This window comes from Sinohyriopsis cumingii, chromosome 11 (genome assembly GCF_028554795.1).
Source record: "Sinohyriopsis cumingii isolate HCF-2022 chromosome 11, ASM2855479v2, whole genome shotgun sequence".
Taxonomy (NCBI): domain Eukaryota; kingdom Metazoa; phylum Mollusca; class Bivalvia; order Unionida; family Unionidae; genus Sinohyriopsis; species Sinohyriopsis cumingii.
The window spans coordinates 26,921,892-26,946,610 of record NC_142971.1 but is presented as its reverse complement, the minus strand read 5'-3'; the positions used below and the strand labels follow the sequence as shown (position 1 = coordinate 26,946,610).

The window sequence follows — 24,719 nt, the reverse complement described above, 5'->3', positions numbered from 1 at the left end:
CAATCATGTTGCATTCATTCGTCCTCCATACAAACTATCCTGGGGATCGAGACGGCCTACCAGATGGTAACTTTCCACGGTGCGTTTAAATTCGGGATCGGTTTTCAAACGATGATCATACTCGTTTTCCCACATTTCCACGACTTATTATCCTTGCTGTTTTAACTGCAAGCTTCGTTGACAAGTGTCCTTGTACAAGTCTTCCATGGTACGTTGCAAAAACTGATTTTTAGTGTCACGTGGAGAATAACAGATCGGACATCCGTGAAATAAGCATCCGTTAAAATCGTAGACGATCTTAGGGTCTTCTAAGTCCCAGATATCGACTGAATACGTTAAAATGGTCTTTTTGCCTCGTCGTTTCGGGCATAATGGATTCATCTGTCTTTTTTTCCGCACAAGTAATGCAACCAGCGCAAAGCTTTGACCAAGTATGGACGTTTGACAAAATTGGTAGTTTGAGGGAAAAGACAGTCAGTGTGTTCTTGGGCATGAATCGATAGCGGTACACTAAGAAGCACGATTTGGCGACGGTGCAGGCTTCTTTCAAGGGGTAGATCGTTCCGTGTTCAACGAACAATTCTCGAAAATTTCCACAGCAACTCCGTAAAGTGTCCATGTCGGAGCGACAATACTTTAACATTTGTTCCTGAAAGTCGAAGGGGTCTGAGGCGTGAGAGTGGTACTAAGCGTAGAAAGATTCTCGTTGTTTGGTGCGCAAGTTGTCGGGGTCATAGTAGTGAGCATAAGGCAAACGTGACAGAACGAGTGTTGATCGGCCCCAGTACTGAAAAAGTGTGGAAAATAGCATATAGTTATTTCTGTCATTGCAAACGTTTTGGGCATTCGACTTAACGGTATGGGTAAGTAACTCATGGAATCTTTAAACTGTACTTGTCTCACTTGCATGGAGATGTTTTTCGCTCCGCACCAAGGTGACTTTAGGGCGTTCTGTGCCTTGTTCCGTATAGTATTTCTGAAGAAACGGTCCATCATATCCCGAGAAATCGTGAGCCATCACCGTGGCATAGCAATGACAATCTCAGTAACGTGTTTTATGTCCTGTTGGCTCCACGTCTCATCGATAGGGTAAAATTTCCATTGGGCGAAATCGGCCAGCGTGTTAGGTCCACGAAATAGTTTTTCACGTCCTCCAGGAATCTTGCTACAGTGTGGGCAATGATAAAAGATTCTTGGATGTACTTCTCGCACGTTCGATGAGCCATGCAGAAATTAAGAGTGTGAATGCCGGTCTCATGTATGCATTCGAAATAAAAAAGATGAAATCCCCTTTCTTCTTCTTGTCATCCTCCTCCTATAAATGCTTGGATTGATATTTGTAATGTAACATTCGTGTCTCAAGTCCAAGGTCTGACGACAGATGCGACATAGTTTCTTTTCTTGACAAGTGTTTGACATGGCACTATTAGTACGTATGATTTTTCCGCAAGTAGAGCACTATCTCAGCAGTTGGCAAGCACTTTTACGCTGTGAACCTTGCGTCTTGAGATGTTGTTGACAACAGCTAGGACTGAGAAAAGATAGCTGGCAAGCAGGGCAATGCACACGTTCTTGTCCTTCGTCAAGACAGGATTAAGAGGCCAGACATCGTTGACATTTTTAACAACAATGCTTGTGCTGCTCTCGATTGCTATGCCCACAGTCACATTTCTCACAGTAATAATCGTATCCGAGGGATGTCGTGATACTGGTAATGGCATCAAAATGTTCATCGTGATGATAGACGTGAATGTACTTTTCGTCTTAGAAATCGTCGCCTCGAAACAACAGATCTCCATTCACGTCTTGAGGGTGCACTTTCAACGTATGGCGTGGAGCCAAGACGTTTCGCAATTTTTACATTTCAGGAATGCCACAGTGTGTATCATCTCCAGCAGTACGTCTGACTTGAAATCTTTAAATTTCACCGTGTAAGTGTAGGTTGTCGTTCTAAATTTTCTGGAGGAGCGTTTTTATGTCTCTCGAATGTGGTAATACTTTTCAGGCATTGTTGGTGAACTTTGGCTTGTGTAGACTCTCTGGGTCTGGATGCAGAAGTAGAAGGTGTTGATTCAGGCTAGCTCATGTTATCTTCAAAATGGCTGGCATGAATTTGTGCCAAGATTTCAGCTACTGTGCAAGTTGATGTATCACCTCGTGGCCTTTTACTTTCTTCTCCTTTCACATGGAAATTGTGCAACAGTTTCATCTTTATGGCAAATGTCAAATGTCTAGATTTTAACAGCCATTGTCCCCTATGTATAGAGTGAGTGTCTTCCCTCAAAGTACTCATTTCACTCTCAGGCATTCAAGAAGATGGAAGAGCCAACACAGATGGAACTTTGATCAAAGCTGTGCGAGGCGTCATACTAAGGTTTTCTTCAGAGAAGGCGACAGTTTGCTTCCCCTTCCTTTTGAGATAAAAGTCAAGATACTTGCTATATCTGGCAGAAGAAAGGACATTGGGCAATGGAATGTCCACAGCATGAAAGTAAGACAGGTATCAAGATACCTGTTATCATTGTCAGGAGAATGGACATTGGTCTTCAGACTGCCCTAAGAAAAAAGAGAGCTGATCAAAGAAACAACAGGAGGAAAGGGCTTCCGAAAATGAAGAACCCTGCGAAAAGGATGAAGAACAATCAACATTCCAGAAAGAGAAGAAAAGAAAACGAGAAGACAGTGAAGAAGAGGAAAAACCCGTGGATGTGTAGAAATTCAAGTGGAGAGAGAGAGAGACAGAGACAGAGACAGAGAGAGACAAGCAAATAACTTTTAGTGATGTGCTGTGAAGGTATTTTTCTCTTGGGTCGAGGTAAAGAAGTCTGATACATTTGTTTCAGACACCTTAACTCTACCAAAATGTCTAAGAGTACCGTGACCGTTTGACTTTCACCGTCCTTTTTATCTCCTACAGTACAAGTCGCATGGGTTATGTATGTGCATTTACTCATTTTAAATTAAATATAAATTATTTTAAAATTTAACACTAATTTTCTTTAACCAAAGTCTATTCAATCCTGATTATTGAATGCTCTGCACCTTAACTGTCACCAAGAATCTTCCAGACGAAAATTATCCATCGACCATGGGTTTTACAATGGTGGCCATGTACTAAACTTGGGTCAAAATAAGAGCACGTTGGGTGGAATCGTCACAATCGAAGGTAGTACGAATTTGTTTATCAATATGCGTAGCTTTCATTGTGACATCGCAGCGAGCGATATTCAATCCGGATTCTACTGGATCACACCTTTAGGTTCATTTAGTCCAAAAATATCTACGTATTTGAAACTTGATTTTGTCTCGAGGCGTCTAAATAATGACCTTCCAAAAGAATGTGGATGTTTACGGATCCAAGTGAAGGGAACAATTGCCACTTAAAGGTAGGTAGAATCAATTCTACAAACTGACACCCAATACTGAAATAGTCGGTGTTGAATGCCTACATGACCCGTGTAACTTGTACTATAGACCTCGTTCTTCTCTGCTCATTCTTCCTCTCATTTCTTTCTTGCCTCTTCTTCTCGTTGTTGAATGAGAAAGGCTTGTTCTGCTTCTTTCTACTGTTTCTACTTCTTTCTACTTTCTTTCTGACTTTGTCTAAAATCTTCGACTTGAGGTAAAGAAGGAGAAGGTGGTGAAGGTACTGGTACAAATTCTTGCGAAGAGGAGAGAAAATCCATTAAATCCAAATCAAAATCAGCATGGGCTATCACGAAGATCACAGATACGACCATTTGGAAACGAAGGATCTATGTGGAGAGGCAAGACTGTTTGAAGCAAATCTACGATCCGGATGTCAGACAGAATATGAGGAAGAGAAGACCTGTGCGATGTTCCCTATGTTAACTACGTGGTGTTACCAAAATCTCAAAGGCCCTTTTCAGGGCCACTCGATTACCTCGAAAAGATCTCTACTGCCAAATTTGTTTATGTATATATTTGTGTATGTCTGTGTTGTGTTTGTCCGTTGACCCCAGACAGACACTCCGACCTGATTCATTTTCCCGTGTCCCTCGACAGTCCCACCCTGCTCAAGTCCCCTTGTCCCTAGACAGTCCCACCATGTTCAAGTCCCATTGTCCCTCAATCGTCCCAAAAGCCCAGGTTAACTTCCCATTGTCCCTTGACAGTCCCACATGTTAAATTCCCATTGTCCCTATAGTGAAACCCCATTTTTTAACATACAAGTCCCATAGTCCCTATATCGTCTCCATTAACTACTAATGAAGTTGAAAACACCTAGTTTGATTCTCACGAAATATTTAAAACGAATCAGGTACTTTTAACTATATTTAAAACGCTGACCCGAAAATTTGTACGAGTACAGAACGAAATAAAATCGCGATGATATGTGGAACGAACTATAATAAAAGTAATACATTTGAGAGTTTAAGGTTATTTCCTTTGCATATATGAACACAGCAATTACACCGCTTGTTATATCCATGTGAAAGGCAAATTTGTAGTTGTCAGTCATTTCCTTTGTTTGATTCGACATTGTACACACTGGAAGCAGACGACAGTATTTTCTTTCTATGTACATACGTGTATAGTCGTGCATACACCCTTTCTCTTAAAGTGGAATTGTGCAGGAACTGGAAATGACTGGCGAGCAAGATTGTCTTTTACACCAGAAACTTCCGTTTGGGATAGCATTATTCTTGTAGGGTTTAACGCCAAATTTTCAGCCCAAGATAGGATATACATGGCGGCCAGTATAAATGGTGGAGGATGGACCCGGGGAAACCCCGGAAAAAAAACACCGACCCACGAGAAGCTACTGGCAAGCTTTCTCACGTATTCACATTGGCCGAGCCCACGCAGGCTGAGGTGAGATGGCAGTGATCTGTAGCGGTGAGCGCCTTAGACCACTCGGTAGTCCAACATGTAAGACCTGACGCTGATATTTATGTTTTTTTCAGGGTCTTACTGGCTAACTAGCAGTGCTGTGTAGTGTGATTTGATGTTGACTAACATCGTAACGAAAGTCAAATTTTCAGGAATATCTCACACAACTGGCAACTAAAATAACGGTGCTTTTCTACAAAGTAAGGTAATAATGTTTTAGTCAGACTTTACTTACTTTGATGTCTTTTCTCTAATAAAATCAAATTCTCACAAAAGAAATGGGCATGCTTTCAAGATTCGTTGGCCTACATTTCAGTTGATTCGAACGCGATGAAAAAAGGAAATGCCGAAATCGGGTTAAGTGGAAATATTATTCTTTAACGAAACGAATAAAAATGTAATATGCCTACTGGAAATGTAAAGCAACGTTTCGTATCGTTCAAGAAACATATCAGCCACATAAACCTACTTAAACATACTTCGGCATACCTCGACTACCGTCGCATTGCAACAAATTCAAATGTATGTCAACGGAACTTGAAAAAGTGTCCATTTATTTGCTTGTGTCATATTTTCATTCCGCCAGGATAAAGACAGCATAGTAAGTATATTAATTACACATAAACTAGTGGAAGAGTGTCAATATATGCTGCCAGATGTGTGAGATATTCCTGAAACTTTGACAACTCATTCCGGTGTCAACGACATCGGAACACATTACACAAGGCCGTTATTTGGATAGTAAGACATACCACCTAAACAAAATCAACATGTGCTATGTCTTACATGTAGGATTAGACCACTCAGCCACTCGCCCTCCCCCCCCCCCACCCCACCCCCGGTTTGAAATGAAACGCGCAGACGATAACCGTGTTAGCCCCCCTCCCACATAATAAGGTTATAAGGTTTGAAATTATAAATCAGTAAATGAAATGACTAAGTTCTGTGCATCTTTTACCTCATTTGTGATTTTTGTTTTTTAAATCGTGGGGGGGGGGGGAAGATGATAGAAGCTAGAATATAAACTCTCGATTTTTTCATGAATTCAAAGTGTTATAGTCAATTTGAAATCTGTTAAACAAGTAAAAAAAATGTATTAAAATTTATTTGTAGACCTTTTAATTTTCATAATTCTATTTTTAGCATAAAAGCCAGCCGTATAAAATATTGTTAGTTGGGGGGGGGGGGTAAAATTTTATTTGGGGGGTCACTGAAAGTTTGACAGTTGATGACAAGGGGGGGGGGGTAAAACATTGCCTAAAAATTGTTGACATAATTAATGGACGTCCCCATAATACCTTACTGATCTTGTAAAACGTTTTTAGCGATTAAAAAACGTCTGGAAATATTTGGATGAGGCGCAAAGAATTCACTAATTATTGAATAGACTATGTTTAGACAATATTAGAATAAAAATTTTAGAACAACAGTTAATATTTAATTTAAGATGAGTAAATGCGATTGTATGACCACATCGACTCAAACTACTGTATAAGCCTGTTACAATGTTCTCCCAGGATACCCGGCACAACTGTTCACTTTATTATACAATAATAAGACAAGGGTACCAGACTAACTGTTCCTCCGCACCTGTGGATAGCCGTTGATAATTTTACCTGGCCAGGTGGCGCAGGTATGCTTCCTGTCGCATTCGACCTTCAACTTCTTGAAATGTAAACGGAAAAGAAAATTTAAGATGTCAAAATATCTTTTACTTTTCGTTATTTTGCCCGTTTTGTGGCAAAATGGTAAGTTTTCACTGTAATCATTAATAATATCCATTGTACTTCATTGGAATTTTAGTGTTGTAAGCGTGTAATGAGAAAATAACTTTGATCCGCCATGATGTTTGAATATACATCACACAACACTGGTGTGACTAATCACTGCGGAATGTGTTGAAAAATACATCTGTAGTTTCTGTTTCATAGTTTATCTGCCATTTGAAGAATTATACCATTAATGCATGATTTCGCTGACATTATTTTCATCTAGGAAACCCAGATCACTGGATTACGACAAGGTTTTCTTTTAAATTTGTTTTTATATTGGGTTTTTATTGTTTTCTCTCGTCGAGATCCCTTTGAAAGGTCAACATCTTAACAAGTTGCAACGTTGGTACAAAAACCTATATTAGGAAACAAAGACTTACGGTTGAAGCGATTTGAATGGCCATCACACACCAAGACTGTTCGCATGGCCGATATGTGCATCATCTGGAAAGACTATTCATATTGACATTGTATATAATTTATGTAAAGCTCTTTATATGTGGCTGCTGCAAACCTGATGTGCAAAACATATTACATGTAAAACAGACATGTACTTTCAAATAATACAATCATTATTATATAGTACTTGAATGATTTATTTCAAGTACTGATATGAGTTCTGTGCTGCATCTCCTCTGGTATAATTAATATATGTTTTAGTAAATATTTAGTTAATTTCTCAAATGAAAATCTCCAGCATTGTCACTGAATTTATAATTGTTTTCTGTTATTCACTCAGAGCAAACATATTTTCAATTTTTTATGTTCAGACAAGATGGCTAGCTAATGTATGTTCAAAGTTTGAAAGTACTGTGGTCCTCTTCCTATATGGCCCCACTCACCAGTAAAGCTGTCAATATTTCTTTAAACTTGTACTAGGTACCCATGATTAATGATGTGTTACCTGAGTACCCAATCAAAGGAAATTGTATTAAAAAAGTACATATCTGATGTAAAGAACACATTTTTTAAAAATTCACAGTACAGTGTATCTATAAATATCTATACCTAATATAAAAAGTCCAAGAAGTCATCCTTGTTGTCTGATCAAATTCAAAAATCCTCCATCAAGTAAATTGTCATGGTCTAGCATCTTAAATATCTGTCTTCCTTTACCTCACTCATATGCAGATGCTTATTTTAGAGACCAAGTTTGAGCTTTGCAAGTAACATGTTGATTGCAACTGAACACATGTCAGTTGTACAGCAAGATCAGATAACCACCCTCTTTTACTTGCCACTGTACCACACTCAGAGGTTTGTCACTTGGGAAAATGAGCTATGGGATTAAGGTCAATTATTTATTGAAAGAGGCAGGACTCTGCTTGCCAATGAAAAGGTACATGTATTCACAGCACAATCAAAAGAATTATCAGCTTGAAAAAAAAGTGAATATTGCCTTTACAAACACTGACAGATAACGTGTATGTGGTAAAACGGTACCCTGTGGGTTATTTTATTTTAGGGGTTATTATCAGTGGGCGGGTACCTGAGCACCCAGATACCCACTGACATCTTTACTCATGAGCATCAACCTCCTCCTCATAACTAGTTTTACCTGCATGAACAGATAATTAATTGATCCATGCCATGTACTGATAAATGCACACGTTGTTTCTCTACAGGAGAAAGATAGCACTTCTTGCCACTGGCAAGTAAAAAAATTACAAGTGAGGATACATCTTCCTTGTATGGAACTTATTTATTAAATTTTGTTATTTTTCTTTTTGCTAAATAGATAAACTAAATATGTGTATGTTGGTAGCATACTACTACTGATAGTGATGATAATAATACTACTGATAATGCTAATGTTATTTGGTTCAGCACTTGTTACAAACCCAGTTGGAGAACTAAACCTGACTTCAGGTTATCTGTCTGCGAAGACAACTTCTGCCATTTCCCTGGGTGGCTGCTTTATACAGGTTTCAATATACACAGCAATTTTTGTTTTTAATGTTGCTGTAAATATTATAAAATTACATAATGTGTAGGTGTCAAAGTATTTTACTGAAAAATATTCTCTTTTTAGTGTGACATTGTAAATGGCTAAGAATTCAACTCTGATATTATTAAAATAATGTGCCTGTGCTGCCCTTTTTCCTTTCTATCCTTTTGAAAGCAAGGGACTCTGAAATATGATGGGGATTTGAGTTCCATGAAGGGAGAGTCCAAAATTCATCATCCTGAAACTCTGTTTTGAACCTTTCCTATGTTGATCAAGTTATGCTTTTAAAAATTAGCTCAGGTCATAATTCATACAGTAAGGTAAGTAATCTGAATAACATTTCCTGTATGTTTCTAGATATCATGTTTTTCATTACTTGGATAATTGCTTATGGCCAGTTAATATTATAACATTACTTTATATAGAAATGCCAAAATTTACAGGAAATGGTCTTGACAGTGTTGTGATAGGGTTTGGGGCTTCAAACAGCTGTTGATAATTATGACCAGAGCTATATATCTATATATATATATATATATATATATATATATATATATATATATATATATATATATATATATATATATATAGAGAGATAGATAGATAGATAGATAGCTGTTTTGCTCTTACTTGATGCCTGCCAAATATATAAATATAATTAAATATAATTTAACATCATTCAGTAAACCATTCAGTGAAAAAATATACCAAGGAACATATGATATATCCAAAAAATATCCCCAACTAATTCAAAATAAATGTTCCTTACTAAACAGTAATTAAATTAAATGCCTTAAGAGTTGGCCCTATAGGAAATATTAAGTATCTTGGTAAGGTTACTAAATACTGTACATGTCACTTGCAAATGCAGATTGAACTGTTGTAAAGATGAATTTATACATTAGTTTTAGGTGCTGGTACTCAAATATCGTAAATCAAATGTAATTTTCACATATTCTTTTTTCCTTTTGTTGGCATTGATGCTATTTTCCTCAAGTGAATTTCCTAAAAAATGAAAACAGATTTTGCAGACTCATTTTTATGAGTCAACATAATCTTCTGCACTCTCTTTAAAAAATCTGTACTGATACTGTGTTTATGTGAAAAAGCTTGCCATTAGCTTCCCATGGTTCATTGGTACTTACCAGGGTTTTTGTCTGGTTCCTTTATCGCCAGTTAAACTGCTACAGTGACCTAAAGTTTTAGTGTTCCACCTCAGATGCAAGTCGTTGTGGATTTGAATCCAACCAGAGTCATATCAAAGACTTAAAAAAGTGGTACTGGCAACTGCCTCTCTTGGCACTCAGCATTATGAAGTTATTGTTAGGACTGGTCAGCCTGGTGTCAGGATAATGTGACTGGGTGGGATATGATACTACATGTATGCGGCATGATGCCCTGGTGCTCATCATCACTATAAACTGCCACACTGCAGACATCATAGCGATATGACTGAAAAATTGTTAAAGCTACATTAAAAATCCAAATCATACACACATCCTCCACCAGTTATACTGGCGACAAGGTATAACAATCTTTCGCGGGGCCCCGAGTGGCCGAGTGGTCTAAAGCGCTCTCCGTTACGGATCACTGCCATCTCACCTCTGTCTGCGTGAGTTCGAGTCTAGGATTCGGCTAATGTGGGTATGTGAGAAAGCTTGCCAGTAGCTTCTCGTGAGTCAGTGGTTCTTCTCGGGGTTTTCCTGGGTTCTTCCTCCACCATTAATACTGGCTGCCATGTATAGCCTATCGTGTGCTGAAAAATGGCATTAAATCCCACAACAACAACAACAATCTTTCGCTGAGAAATGGTGTTCATCCCAAAACCCCTGCTACTGTAGTGACCTGTAGAAAACAAAGTTATGTAAATTGCAGTTATTATTATTATGGCAGATCAATGATTTGTTATGTATATTTGATTTAATTTGTGTTTGATTTGTTTGTTTGTGGGTTTTTGGAATCTTTTTATTTTCTTTACTTGTCAGTGAAATTTAATTTTGTTTGCTAGAAATTTGATATCTTCCAGAAAATTCAGTTTGACCTGAATCTTTCCGTAAATACCAAATAATAGAAACACTTGTTTCTATTTTTGACTTAGTTCCTGACCTTGATTGAGGGTCAAGTAAACAACTTTATTCTCAGGATAAAATGATTGGTTCTTATCAAGAACATACAGGGGCTACATGATTTTTATATATAAACATGATCACATGATCCTTTTTTACAATTAAGCATTTCCAAAATTGCGAAATACTTAGTATTAATAGTGATGTATGGAGAGAGAGAGATCTCAGAGTTCTGGGTCTTTTAAACACTTGATGTCAAGTTGTTTTCTTCTGTTGTGACTAATTTTTAGTTTTATTTTAATTTTTCGGATTCTAAAAGATTAATTCGTTTCTATGGAAATATTTTGTGCCCATACAGAATTCTTGAACAGAGACATTTCTTGAAAATATTACTTGGATTTCCAAGACCGGAGGATTAATTTATGTTTCTAGAAGGAACTGTAGACTTAAACACAGTACAAGTTACAGCATATGTCATCGCTTTCCATCTTGGATTCTTCGTCGGGTCTCAGACTTGAATTAATTAGAACATTTTATTATTAGGACTTCTTAAATATTATTCATGGATTATACATGTTCTTGGATTATTTTTGGATTTGATTCTGGAAACCGTAAGTTTATTTATTTTCATTTTTACAGAATTTTTCCAGGGAAATAAATTATTTGTTATATTTTTCAATGCTTGTTGTTTTCACTCCTTCTTGTGTTACTGTTTATTTGAGCCTAAACACGTAACATAAGAGATATGACAGTATTATCCAAATCAGGCTCTGAGAAAGCTTTGATTACCTCCATGATTTTGATTTGCATCGTCAACAGTTTAATATAAACACCATTACAGTAGAAAAAGTCATCATTTTTTTGTCAATCAGCCAGAGGGCTTACATGCAAGGTTTCTTTAGGTACATCACAGTAGCCATTTTGAGCAGCGCTTTTCATTGTCAAGGATTAACTGTTAATTAGTCACACTGGCTTCATGCCCGTGTCTAAACATGAGCCTTTAGCTACTCTGCAGATTGGCCACATCTTGCCAAAATATGATGATGGGGAACATCCTGGGGAAAATGAAGTATATCAAAGGGATGTGTTACAGCGAGAAAGGGTGCATCCTCTAAAAATGTTATGCATATTTGACCTGGAAGCTCAGGTCCCTAAGAGGCCTGATTGACTACATATTGCTTTTGTGGATTCACACACAATGATATGAACCTTGAACTAAACAGGGTACCAGACAAAGACCAAAAATCACACGATAATACATGTATCACTCTCTTTATAAAGAAGGTATTTTGTCGTGTTTTAAAATATTTTACATGTGTTTTATATTTTATTTCATATACATATTAAAGAATTTTAAATTCTTTGTTTTATATTTTATTTTGTAGTGTAATACATACATGCATAAATATATACATAATATTTACATACATACATACATATATACACACACATACATGCATACGTACGTACATACATACATACATACATACATACATATGCAATGGATGTTCTTGAAAACAGATGAAGTTGGAAAGTGATTTTTTTTTTTTCCAGTAGCTAAAAACAATAACTTTCAAGTTTTGTGGTAACATCAGGGCTCTAAATAGAGTTTCTGGATCATGGGTCGTAGGCTATTCACTGATGTAGTTCCCAGCCTTAGAGTCCCTAACATAAACTCAGGAGTCCCTCACTTTCAGAAGAAAAGAATGGAAAATTACATCTAATTATTATTTTATTACATCTCAGCCATGTATAATGCAGTAAAACCTGTTTGGAGATCTCTCTGTGTGACCCCCTGTCATTTACAACTATAATTGTAATGCACAGATTGATTTTATGCACTATTGGTAGTGACGGCATGCAGAATGCCAACAGCCATGATTTTTTTGTGTGCAAAATAGGCATTTCAGCACTGATATAAAACTTATGAATTACCATATTGTGAGAAGAGAGATAAAACAGTATTAACAGAGACAAAGATCACTGACCTTTAATCCTTTTAATCACAAAACCGCTTAAAAAATAAAGACTATTCTACCCACTCCCCCCACCCAAAAACAATACTGGCCACCAGTTTCCTAAATTTTACAGTTCATGTAGTGTTGTATGATATAGACTGTAAACCAGACTCAAGTACATGTCCCTAACTGCCATGATTGTAGCCACTCTGAACCATTGCCTCAAAGGAAGTGATTCTATCTGGTGATTTGCTAAACTTTTTGGATATTATCCGTATGCTAACCAGCTCTGAGGTCATATCTATACTTTAACAAAATAGTTCCAAACACTTGGTCCATATGCTGTTAAAACAAAATAGGGCATCATTTGGCAAACAGTTGAATGTGCTAATATATAGAACATTGGTTTCTTCCTATGCAGCCTTCAGAGGGGCAGTTCCAGTTCTTTTCACAAGATAATTACAGTGATAAGATTTATACTTTGTATTTCTTGCTTTACTGCAACTTCTCCCTGTGCAGGATAAGTCAATTCTGTCTAAAAGTCCAGCTTGACCCCAGTATTAAAGTATCTTGTGCAATGAAAAGAAAATGGATTTAGTATGGATATCTGGCTTTTCTTTTGGTTAGTAAAGCATCACTCTTGATTTTTTTGTGGGATATATATTACATTGTTGTGGGTTTGACAACATTTTTCAGTACACTATAGGCCAGACATAGCGGCAGATATTGCATTAAAGGACATGCATGGTACCATATTTTCCAGGTCTTGACATAGATGAAAAAAAGAACTTTTTAATTGGAATGATTATTATCCATTTGCCTTTGCCATACTTCCAATGTAAGGCATTGCAAGCCACTGTGAAAAACAAACAAGACTGCATTTCGTTATTGCATTTGGCTTGCCTCCGTAGTGAGTTATTGTAAGATACTATCAAACATGAATAACAAAGCATTTTGGTATTGCATGAGAATAGAATATTAAATTTAGTTTAATTTGAATTTTTTTAAAAAAATACTTTGAAAAGTTTGGGGGGATTCATTCATACAGCTGAAAGGAAGTGGGATGTTTGTTAATACAGGAAAGATTTAATGTTAAAGTTGAGGTAGGGCTTGAAAAAAAAACAGACATAATTTTCACACATTTGGTCGACTGCTTAGTGATTTTTAGCTTTACTGGTCACAATTCAGAAGAGCTTGTGGGAAGGCCTGTAACTGTCTTCCAGAAGTTACTATTTCTCTTCAGCTACTTGGAGGATTGCCATGAAACTTAACAAACACATTCAGCCGAAGGTTTCTTTGTTTCTAAATAAAAAGGGTTCACCTCAGACATCAAATATGGCCACAACTACTGCCATCTTGAAAATCTTGTTATCACTCTTCCTTGTGAATAGATTGTCTAATCAGTGTGGAGTTTTCACTAAAAGAATTCTTTTGCTGTCTTGTTGTTCCTAAATGAAAATGCATCAATTATGCTGGGCATTGCCAGTGCTGCAAATTGCGGGCAAAAATTCCTTTTTGGTGACCAAATACACCATCTGGCACTTTTTGGGTGACAATATTTTTGGTTGTTAAAACTTGTATATATATATAATCTTTGGATTGGAGTGGAGAAATTCAAAGACACCATGAAAGAAAGCAGCAAAATTGGATATAAAATGTGCAGGAATCTTTTTATTGTTACATAAACAAATCTTCTGTTCATATTGACAAATGATCTTGACAGTATTTTGTTATATCATAATCCACTTACGTTGATGTCTGTTCTTATTGCCACCACTGAAGGCAGGAACAGGAAAGACTACAATCAACCACATAGCACCTAAACAGCTGATTCTTTTGTTTAAACAAATGTGCCACAAAAATTAATTTTGCTGAAACTTAAAACTGATTACATTTGAAGCACTGATTGTTCTGTATAAATATTAAGCAAATGAAAAACAAAATTCTGTCCCAATCAGTGTTCTACAATTGTTTGATGTTGCTGCAAAAATAACAGATGGTCATTTATTTGGTCCTCCAAATATGGCCTTTAGTGGCGACTTCAATAATACATGCACCTTCATCAAAGCAAGCTGACTACAGTCTTCAATAAATACAAAGGACCTTTCATCAAAGGATGTCAGCACCAAACTTAAATAAAAGCAATGGAATCTGATGGATTGTTCTAATTTAGTGATTGAAACACATTTATTGTGTCACGAAAGTTTCCTGTTTGCACGGAAAATGCTTATGCTTTCATCATTATGATCACCACCAGTGGTGGCATAAAACGTAAAATAAATTTCCAATCTTTTGAAACTACAGATATCTGGCCCTCAAGTTAATAGAAGGTGGGACATCTCTCAAGATGTTTGTTAGTTTAATATGTTCACATGTTTTCATTTCCCACTGAATAACCTCATCCCCTTGGCAGAAGATGATAGTTGTCTTTGGCTGACCAAAATCAAGGCCAATTTGAAGTACATGTACATGTAGCATGTAAACAACTACAGAGCCATGTGACACTAAGGACAATGAATATCGGAGTGAATTGTTTGTTGACATTAGGATATAGATCAAATGAGGACTATCATTTATTTATACATGTTATTTGCATTTTCTAATGGGATGTGACTGGTACATGAATTTTCTTACATATTGAACAAACACTCGAATTCATTGATTTTTCATATACATGTAGGTTACTTAACACATTGTGGTATGTGCTACTCAAATTAAGTTGTCAATATTTAAGGACATTTTCAACAAGTTTTGTCTTCATTTAATTAAAATTTCCATTGGTTATTTTTTCTGTGTAAATCCTGGTCAGTAGTGATAGGTCACCTTAACAATTTACTTGTATGCGAAATTTTTTCACTTTTTTGTGGGCCCCCCCCCCCCCAGCACACATCTGCTTATGTTGACAATATTACCTTGGTCCCATTGATGTTGAGATAAATGGGTAGTACTGTAATGAAAATCAGACAAAATATTGATGTTGGCGATTTTTTTGGGCAACAACTTTTTTAAAGTCAGTGTCAACCCTGAAAATAATGCTGATCTGATGTCTACTATAGCTGTCAAAGCAGCCATCTCGAAAATCTTGTGATTGTTACTTCTCCTAAATAAAAAGCTGTATTGATGTGACATGTTCATCAGGAAACTTATTATAATGTCTGTTTGATCCTTAATAAAAATGGTGCCCCCAGAAGGTCAAGTGGCCAAAGACATTCACTTGACATATCACTCTTTCATCTCACTTGTCTATGTGAGTTCACCATCATGGGTATGAATGTAAGAAACCTTGCCAGTAGCTTCTATGGGTCAGTGGCTCTTCCTGATTTTTCTTCCACCATATATACTGGATGTCATGGATAACGTATCATGTGCTATTAAAATGGCATTAAACTCCACAAAACAAAAAGACCTAAATGAAATGGTTCTGCTTGGACATCCAATATGACCATCTTGAAAATCCGTCTCAGTGGATGGTAGTATTAACATGCAAGTCTGTTTATGATTTTTAGTTGCTCCTAAATGAAAATAGTGCTAGCATGGCTGCAACGCCAGCCATCTTGAAAATGTAGTTATTGCTTCACATCTTTTATGGAAAGTCAAGTTAACATGGGGTTTTCATCAGAAAACCTTCTTATGTCTGATTGGTCCTAAATGAAAATGGTTCTGCTAAGACATCCACTATGGCCACCACAATAGCCATTTTACAAATCCTGTATTGGCTACTTCTCCTGAAGGGATGGTTATAGGGGGGTTCTGAAAGTCTGTTTAGGATTTCTAGTCAGTCCTAAATGAAAATATTGCCAATCTGATGTCCAGTGTGGCTGCTCTTACAGCCAACTTGAAAATCCTGTTATTGCTTCACCTGAATGGAGAGTCATAATGACATCTAGTTTTCATTAGAAGGCTTCTTACGGTGTCCAGTTTGTCTTTTTAAAAAATGAGGTGAAAATGGGGGGTTTTCAGTCAAAGTTTTTTTAAGCTGCTTGGATATCCAATATGGTCACCACAGTGGCCATCTTGAAATAATTTATTGTTACTCTTCCTGAATAGATGTCATATCAACATGGGATTTTGACTGAAAAACTTATGATGCCTATTTGTTGATAAATGAAAATGGCAACAGTCTGATATCCAGTATAGCCATGAAACTGATGATCCTCCTGAATAGAAAGTCATATTGATGTGGGGGTTTTCACCAAAAGATTTTCCATGCTATCCAGTTGGTCTTAGATAAAAATGGTGCTGATCTGACATCAGTATGGCCACCAGACAGCAGCCTTCTTGAAGATCTTATCACTACTTCCGAATGGATAGTCATACATGTATCAACATGAGATTTTCACAAGAAAGCTTTTGATGTTTAGTTGGTCCTAAATGAAAATGGTGCTGATTTTATGTCCAACATAGTCACCGCAGTGGCCATTTTTAAGATCTTCTCATGCTACTTCTCCTGAACAGAAAATCATATTTGTCTTGGGGGGTTTTCACCAGAAGGCATGTTATAATGTCTAGTTGGTCCTAAGAAGCGCTCACCAGTTATTAAGTACTTTTGAGAGAGTGACGTATGAAATGTGAAGTTGTTTGCATTTAAAACATGCACAATGGAAAGAATGTTGGCATACCTCTATGCTACATTAATGTAATGTGGATGATATTTCTTTGGATTTTGTTCTTTTAAAGTACTCTATCCAGACTAGAAAATACCAGCTTCTGAAAGTGCAATGAATGAATTACCAAATATATAAAATGTATTTTAAAAAAGTTATCAGCTCTTTTTTTTATACAATTTACCTCTGAATTTCAGGAAGTGAAAATGACCAAGTGGAGCTAGCACTTTTTTGAAAGGTGCACATCTGGAGTAAAGCCAAGCTGTATACTCTATAACCCATATTACACTCATCAATCATACACCAGTATAAAGAGAATTAAAGGTTCTTTGAATTATACCTAAGATATACAAGGTCATTTTTAAATATCCACTATAAGCTGGGAAAATTCTTTTTCTTTAAAATTCTAATCCCTTGCAAAATGCAAAACTGTAGAGTGCCACCTAAATGAAAATAGACAAATCTGAGGTCCAATATGGCTGATAAATGGAAAGTTGTGTTGACTTGTGATGTTAGTCTTAAATGCAAATGGTACTGATCTCTAATATAGCTTCCATAGTGGTCTGCTTGAAATCTTGATACCACTCTATAACTGGAATGAATAGTCATATCTTCATGCAGTTTTCAATATGTGGCCATCATCAAAGTCTTTTATTAGCTACTCCTATTAAATGGAACGTCATTTTGTCGTGAGATTTGCATCAAGAGTTGTTAACACATTAACCCCTGGAGGTTTTGTCATTTTCACCTGAAATTCAAGTAGGAAACACATTTTGACAGCTATTTCTGAATGCATAAAAAATACCAAATCCCAGGTGATCTTTCAATAACAAACTGCCTAGTTGTGTTAGAAACATCATTTTTCATTGGCTATTTGGCTTGCGCATGAGCAGAAGAGTAACAGTTAGATTATTTTAATTTTTTTTTTTCCTAAACGGACCCATTATTTTCATATCGAGACCACTTTATCCTATTTTTTGCAAAGGTTCATCTGTCTGTTTACTGTTCATACCGGTTTGGCTGAGATTTGAGACCAAAAAGTCTAAAATCCGGACACAAAATCGGATTTCAACCAATGGGCCAATTTTTGATAGATTTTTCCCTCTGTATTTTGTAGTGCAGCTAGAAATTCCAGATTATTTGGTAGAATTGTAGAGCTACATATGTCTACCTTTCTATAATACCACCCACTTTATTGTGCATGTACAGAGCTCAGAGTCTTATCATGCCTTATCAGCATGGGGATTTTACCAAATGTTTTCTAATGTATAGTTTCTCCTAAATGAAAATGCTACCAATCTTGCATGAAGTGTGACAGTGTATACCCTAGGGGTGCAAGACCAAGAGTAAAAAATATCCTTGGTGTCAAAACTGTGGGTCAGATTGAGTAAAAAACAAACTTTGGTATCAAAACTGGGGGTCTTTGAAGCGCGAATGAGGGTAAAGGGAAACACTGAAATATCTGATTTGAGAATTTTATTGTTCAAGAATATCAGAGATGGTTTCTACACTTTAGTCAAAAAGAAAAAATTGTTTTGTCTTGAATTCTGTGAAATTCTGTTTTGTTAATAGAACATCAGTACCTTCATGGGACTCTTGTTTTAAAATTCACATGATTCCAGCAAGATCCAAATCCTGTTTAGCATGATTGCACATAAACCTCTTGAGGTAAAAATAATAAAATTATTGTAAGCAAGTTAATATGCATATGGTAATTTTCATGCCATGTAAGTGACATATATACAGAACTTTAACAAACAATATTTATTGAGCACGTTTAAATGCTTTTGTAAGATAACCTGAATAACTGATTAGCTGAACAATTTCTGTACAAAAAATTTGTTTTGCTCTTTATGGGATTTAAAAGACTTCAATACAATGGTGTGTTAGAATAATTATACTAATCTAAGAAACTGCATGGCCTTGGCAATTAGTATGGTTATAATATTCTTGGAAACTGCATGACTTTGGCAATTAGTCCTGTTATACTATTCTTGGAAAGTGCATGACCTTTGCAATTAGCACAGTTGTTGTTGTTGTTGTAGGGTTTAACACCATTTTTCAGCACACGATAGGCTATACATGGCAGCCAGTATTAATGGTGGAGGAAGAACCTGGAAAAAACCAAGAAAGAACCACCGACCCACGAGAAGCTACTGGCAAGCTTTCTCACATACCCACATTAGCCGAAACCGAGACTCAAACCCACGCAGACAGGGGTGAGATGGCAGAGATCCATAACAGAGAGTGCTTTAGACCACTAGTGGCCACTAAATTAGCACAGTTGTAATCACATAAGTTATGCAATTAGCAGAGTTCTACAAGGCAATGAAGTTTGGTTTACTTGTGTATATGTGCATAATCATAAATACAATGAACTACATAGACCTCCATTGACCTTTGAGTACTTATTCATGATGCATAAACTGACATGTTGGCTACCAAGGTGGGTCTTGGGGCAAGATACCTGACTATAAATTGCCACAGTAAAACAGCAGATGAAGTCCAACCTGTCCGCTTCCCAACACAATCCCTTCAGTTTTTTCCTTTATATTGTATTATGTACTCAGCAATATTGTCTGTATCATGGGACATTTTTGTACCTTATCTGAATAGCATCAGGGAATCATTGGAGTGTACTTTTTTTTTATAGTTGAAGCCATTATGTGCCACAGGTGTTTCAGTGCCATGGGTGGGTGTGGTGACCAAATAGACTGGAGGATGTTCCCATGGAAAGATTGTGGAGACTCCAATTATTGCATCAAGGTCATAGAGAAAGATGGAAGTAAGTTCATTTGTGTGTGTTATAATATATGTTACAAACTTGGCACCATTCATAACAAATTAGTTTTGTAGATGATCTGTTCTTTAGTTTTGAAAACATGTTTACCCATTTCATTATAACACATGCACTGTCTACTTCAAAAAATTATGTCAGCGAATTATATTAAGTTAACACATTAACCCTGGAGGTTTTGTCATTTTCGCATGAAATTGGAGTGGAAACACATTTTGAAAGCTATTTCTGAATGCATCCGAAAATACCCAATCCCAGGTGATCTTTCAAATTGTAACGAGACCACACTTTATTCCAAATGCCCATCTTATCCTATATTTTGCAAAGGTTCATCTGTCTGCTTGCAGTTCATACCAGTTTGCTTTAGATCTGAGACCAAAAAGTCTGAAATCCGGACACAAAATCGGATCCTGACCACTTTTACTCTTCTGCTCATGCGTGAGCCAAATAGCCAACAAAAAATGATGTTTCTAACACAACTAGGCAGTATGTTACTGAAAGATCACCTGGGATTTGGAGTAAAATTTTGGATAGAAAATTTCGATTCCAAAAATTGAGGTTTTTCCCTCTGTATTTTGTAGTGCAACTTGAAATTCCAGATTATTTGGTATCATTGTAGAGCTGCATCTGTCCTCCATTCTATAATGCCACCCTCTAGTGCATGACCATGATGCTACAGAGCTCGGCAGTAGGCTGCTACCTCCTGCCACGTTAACTCGTTGCTAGGGGTTAATGTGTTAACAAGGATTTTTAATTTTTTTTACAAATTGTCAAGGAATGGCTAAATTTGTAGTTTATATGCAGTGTCGATGCACAAGTGATTAAATATGCAAGGAATATTCAAATTTGCTGAAGTCATCAAAATGCACCCATTAACACATTAACCCTTGGAGGTTTTTGTCATTTTTGCATGAAATTTGAGTAGGAAACACATTTTGAAAGCTATTTCTAAATGCATCCGAAAACACCAAATCCCAGGTGATCTTTCAGTAACATACAGCCTAGTTGTGTTAGAAACATCATTTTTCATTGGCTATTTGGCTCACGCATGAGCAGAAGAGTAAAAGTTGGAGTTTTTTCTTTTCTTTTTTTTGCTAAACAGACCCATTATTTTTGTATCAAGACCACTCTTTATTCCAAATGCCCATCTTATCCTATTTTTTCCAATGGTTCATCTGTCTGTTTGCAGTTCATACCGGTTTGGCTTAGATCTGAGACCAAAAAGTCCAAAATCCAGACACAAATCGGATCCCAACCATGGGCCAGTTTTTCCTAAAATTGAGGACTTTATTTTTTAGTGCAACTAGAAATTCCAGATTATTTGTTATCATTGTAGAGCTACATTTGTCCTCCTTTCTATAATACCACCCACTTTAGTGTATCATGCATGACCATGATGCTACATAGCTCGGCAGTAGGCTGCTACCTCCTGCCATGTTAACTCATCGCTAGGGGTTAGTTAATGTGTTAAAGCTCACCAATGTACCAGTTGTGTGCATTTGCATACAGAAAGAGGTATCTTCCTTTGTCCAAACTGAAAACTCCACTTTCAAGGTTCATTCTCTCATCAAATATGGTTGCAGCCAGTGAAAAACATATGTAAGATTAAATCTTGAAATTGATAAATACACAAAGTTAAATGTCGACAAGACATCAGGCATGTATTTTGTAGGTTCCAGGAAAAGAACAATTTTAGTGAATTCTTTATTCTGTTGGGGCATGCTGAGATCAAGATGATTTTGGTTAGAAATGAGGCTTACATTAAATTAAAGCAACATCTTTTGTCCTCTCAGTTTTAGCCGTGCTGCCATTTTCTTTTTGGTATATGAAGATCATGACAGTCTGAAGCACAAATGATAGGGTTGATAGACAATCAGAGGGTAGAAAGTCAGTGAAGGTTGTAGATGTTATAGTCATTTGACTTCTTATATAATGGTTGCCAGATGAAGTTGTGTTGTTGGAATACATGCAGGTACATATTGTTATATCATTATTTGATTGGAGGGTCATGCCTGTTCATCCCTATGCGTGTGCATCCATCCATTAGTTGGTTTCCTTGTAATCTTAACTTATGCATTGTAATATCATCACTATTTTCCTGTATTGTGAATGCACTATTTTTTTTTATTTATGGATTTTGTAGTTATTGTAAAATACAAATTTTAAGACTCATTTGAGCAAAGTGAAAAAAATTATATCAATGAAATTAATTGAATTCACGGTTAATTAGTACATTCTGCTGCCTTTCTTTACTGGATGAAAAAAGATTTTGATGTTTCTTTTAAAAAGCAGAGTAGCCATACTTGAGATGATCCAAGTCTTAAGATGTTCCATGCAAGGAAAGGAATCTGGAAATATAAAGCTTTTCTAGTCTATTAAAATTTCTGCTTACATTTGGATTATTGAACTTGCAGATGAAAATAAAATCATTCGGGAGTGTGAAAATGAACTGATGAAGTCTGCACGGCACCGTCTCAGGATGCCAGTTCTTCGTCGCCATGGTTACTGCTTGCCAGCACGGAAAAATGATTTCTGGAATCCAATGCAGACAACAAATGACAAGATCATGTACTGCTTCTGCAATGACTGGAATGGTTGTAATTCTGCACCACAGCTAACCTCTATTATTGTTGCACCATTTCTTCTTCTAACCTCTATTTTAACCTATGTTATCACAAAATTTCTGTAGCTTTGATAATTTAACCCACATTTTCATTTGATTAGGATTTACTCAGTGCCCTATAGAAAGCATAGTAAATTATAGTGATGACAATTAATTCAAATGATTACTGTAGCACAAGGGAAGTCGAGTCAGCTGTGAAGACCTAGCTTAGATTCAAATTCATTCTGGTGTGCTTTGACAAATATTTGTACCTGACAGACATTGTATGTGTCTTTCTTACATGACAAATATTTGTACCTGACAGACCCAGTATGGTTGTCATTCTTACATGACAAATATTTGTACCTGACGCACCTTGTTTGGTTGTTATTCTTACATGACAAATATTTGTAACTGACACACCCTGTTTGGTTGTTATTCTTACATGAGTAATAAAAAAATCAATTACTTGTTAAAACATTATCTGTGAAAATAAGTTTTTTGAAACAAAACATTCTGTATTAATTTGGCTTCATTAATTTTGATGTTTTAGGACATCTAGTATGACAAAATCGACATGACTGATGGGAACTGGCTGATTATATAAGAATAAAGGATACATGTTTTTTGAAAATAGCAGGATCTAGTTGCCCAAATTTGTCTTTCCATTCTGCATAAATACGGGCATATAGTACAGACATTTAAAAATAGATTTATTTGTTTATGTTTTCTTTAAATCAGTAAGCTGCATAATTTGTAATATACAGGTGTGCTGATGATTTATGAACTTATTAAAAAATGTAAATAAGTTGGTATATTTCTAAACAGTTTATTCCTTAATATTTGAAAATACTATCTTATGAAGATGAAAAGTGTGCATGAATTTAGTTTTTAGCATTTTCCATCAATTTTTTTATAGTTGTAATCCATTGGTCAGCCTTGTATAAATGCATGTAATCATTAACTTTGTTTTTTTAAATTTCATTATTGCATATAAAGATATATGTTTTAAAATAAACAACCATATTTAGCAAAAATGTCACCTTTTGCAAAACAAAAACAGGCTTTTTATTCTGACATTCCATTAGTTTGCCTAGAACTGTTGTTGATATAAATATGTTTATGTATATATTTTTGTACTTATCCTTGCTTTATGTATTTTCATCTGCAAAACAAGATTTGTAAAGAATTTCCCTTTAAATATTTGTCATTATATCTCACAAATATTTCATTGTATAAAACAAATTCCGAATACTATGTCATGCATGTTTCAAGGAAATTACAATCAAGATTTCATTTAGCTACATACAAAAAAACAAAAAGTATGAATTTTTTAAAAAATGGATGTCATTAAGTCTGCTAGGTGTAGCTTGGCAATTTGATTGATGGTTTCCAGTCCCCCAGACAGTAAGTTTGTCTTGAGGGTCAGTAGATGATTAGGGTTGGATGGATGTGTACCTACCTCCATACTTACTGTATGCAGGAGTTAAAACAATTTTACACATTGGCATTAAGCTTGGAGGGTTTCTTAAGATTTATTGGGAAGAGCATTTTTGAAGAAAAAAAAATGAGCGTTTGTTAAGGATATCTTGATCTTTTAAATGATCAAATCATTTTGTTTCTTTTTTTCTTAAAAACTCTACAAGTTGGTACTTTTGATGTAGAATTTTTAGAATAATTGGCATAAAGTTGTAAGTTTATACCAATAAAATTAGAATCTAAAATTTCGTGAAGTAAGCTTTTATTTGGGGAGCAGTGGTAGCTCGGCTGGTAGAGCATCAAACTTATAATCCAAGTGTTGTAGGTTCAGCACCCACCCAAGCATGCCTGGGTCATCTGCATTGGGGGAAGGTATTTCCTTGGCATGATATAGCCATTATTATGTTAAAAGTGCCATTAAAACCAAGAACAAACGAAAACGCTTTTATTAAGATCCTGTGCTAGCTAGTGCCTTTGGGTTAAAAGTGTAGTAAATTCTGTTTATAATGAGACATTATGTGTACCTGTCATATTATGTTTCATAAATATGTATTCATGCCTTAAAATTCAATTCTTGAAATAATTAGATCATGTTTGTATATAGAAAATAAGTTTGTACAACATATTTTTGAATAAACT

The 24,719-nt window shown here is 36.0% G+C and overlaps 1 protein-coding gene across 1 annotated transcript; it reads left to right on the top strand.

Annotated features, from left to right (window-relative positions):
* Nucleotides 1-6,444: 6,444 nt before the first annotated feature.
* On the top strand, nt 6,445-24,119 carry LOC149787813 (UPAR/Ly6 domain-containing protein crim-like). Its single transcript, XM_089974021.1, has 3 exons — nt 6,445-6,602; nt 19,856-19,987; nt 22,414-24,119. Exons 1-3 carry the CDS (start codon nt 6,551-6,553, stop codon nt 22,686-22,688), a joined length of 459 nt encoding a protein of 152 aa, XP_089830147.1. The 5' UTR covers nt 6,445-6,550; the 3' UTR covers nt 22,689-24,119.
* Nucleotides 24,120-24,719: the final 600 nt, after the last annotated feature.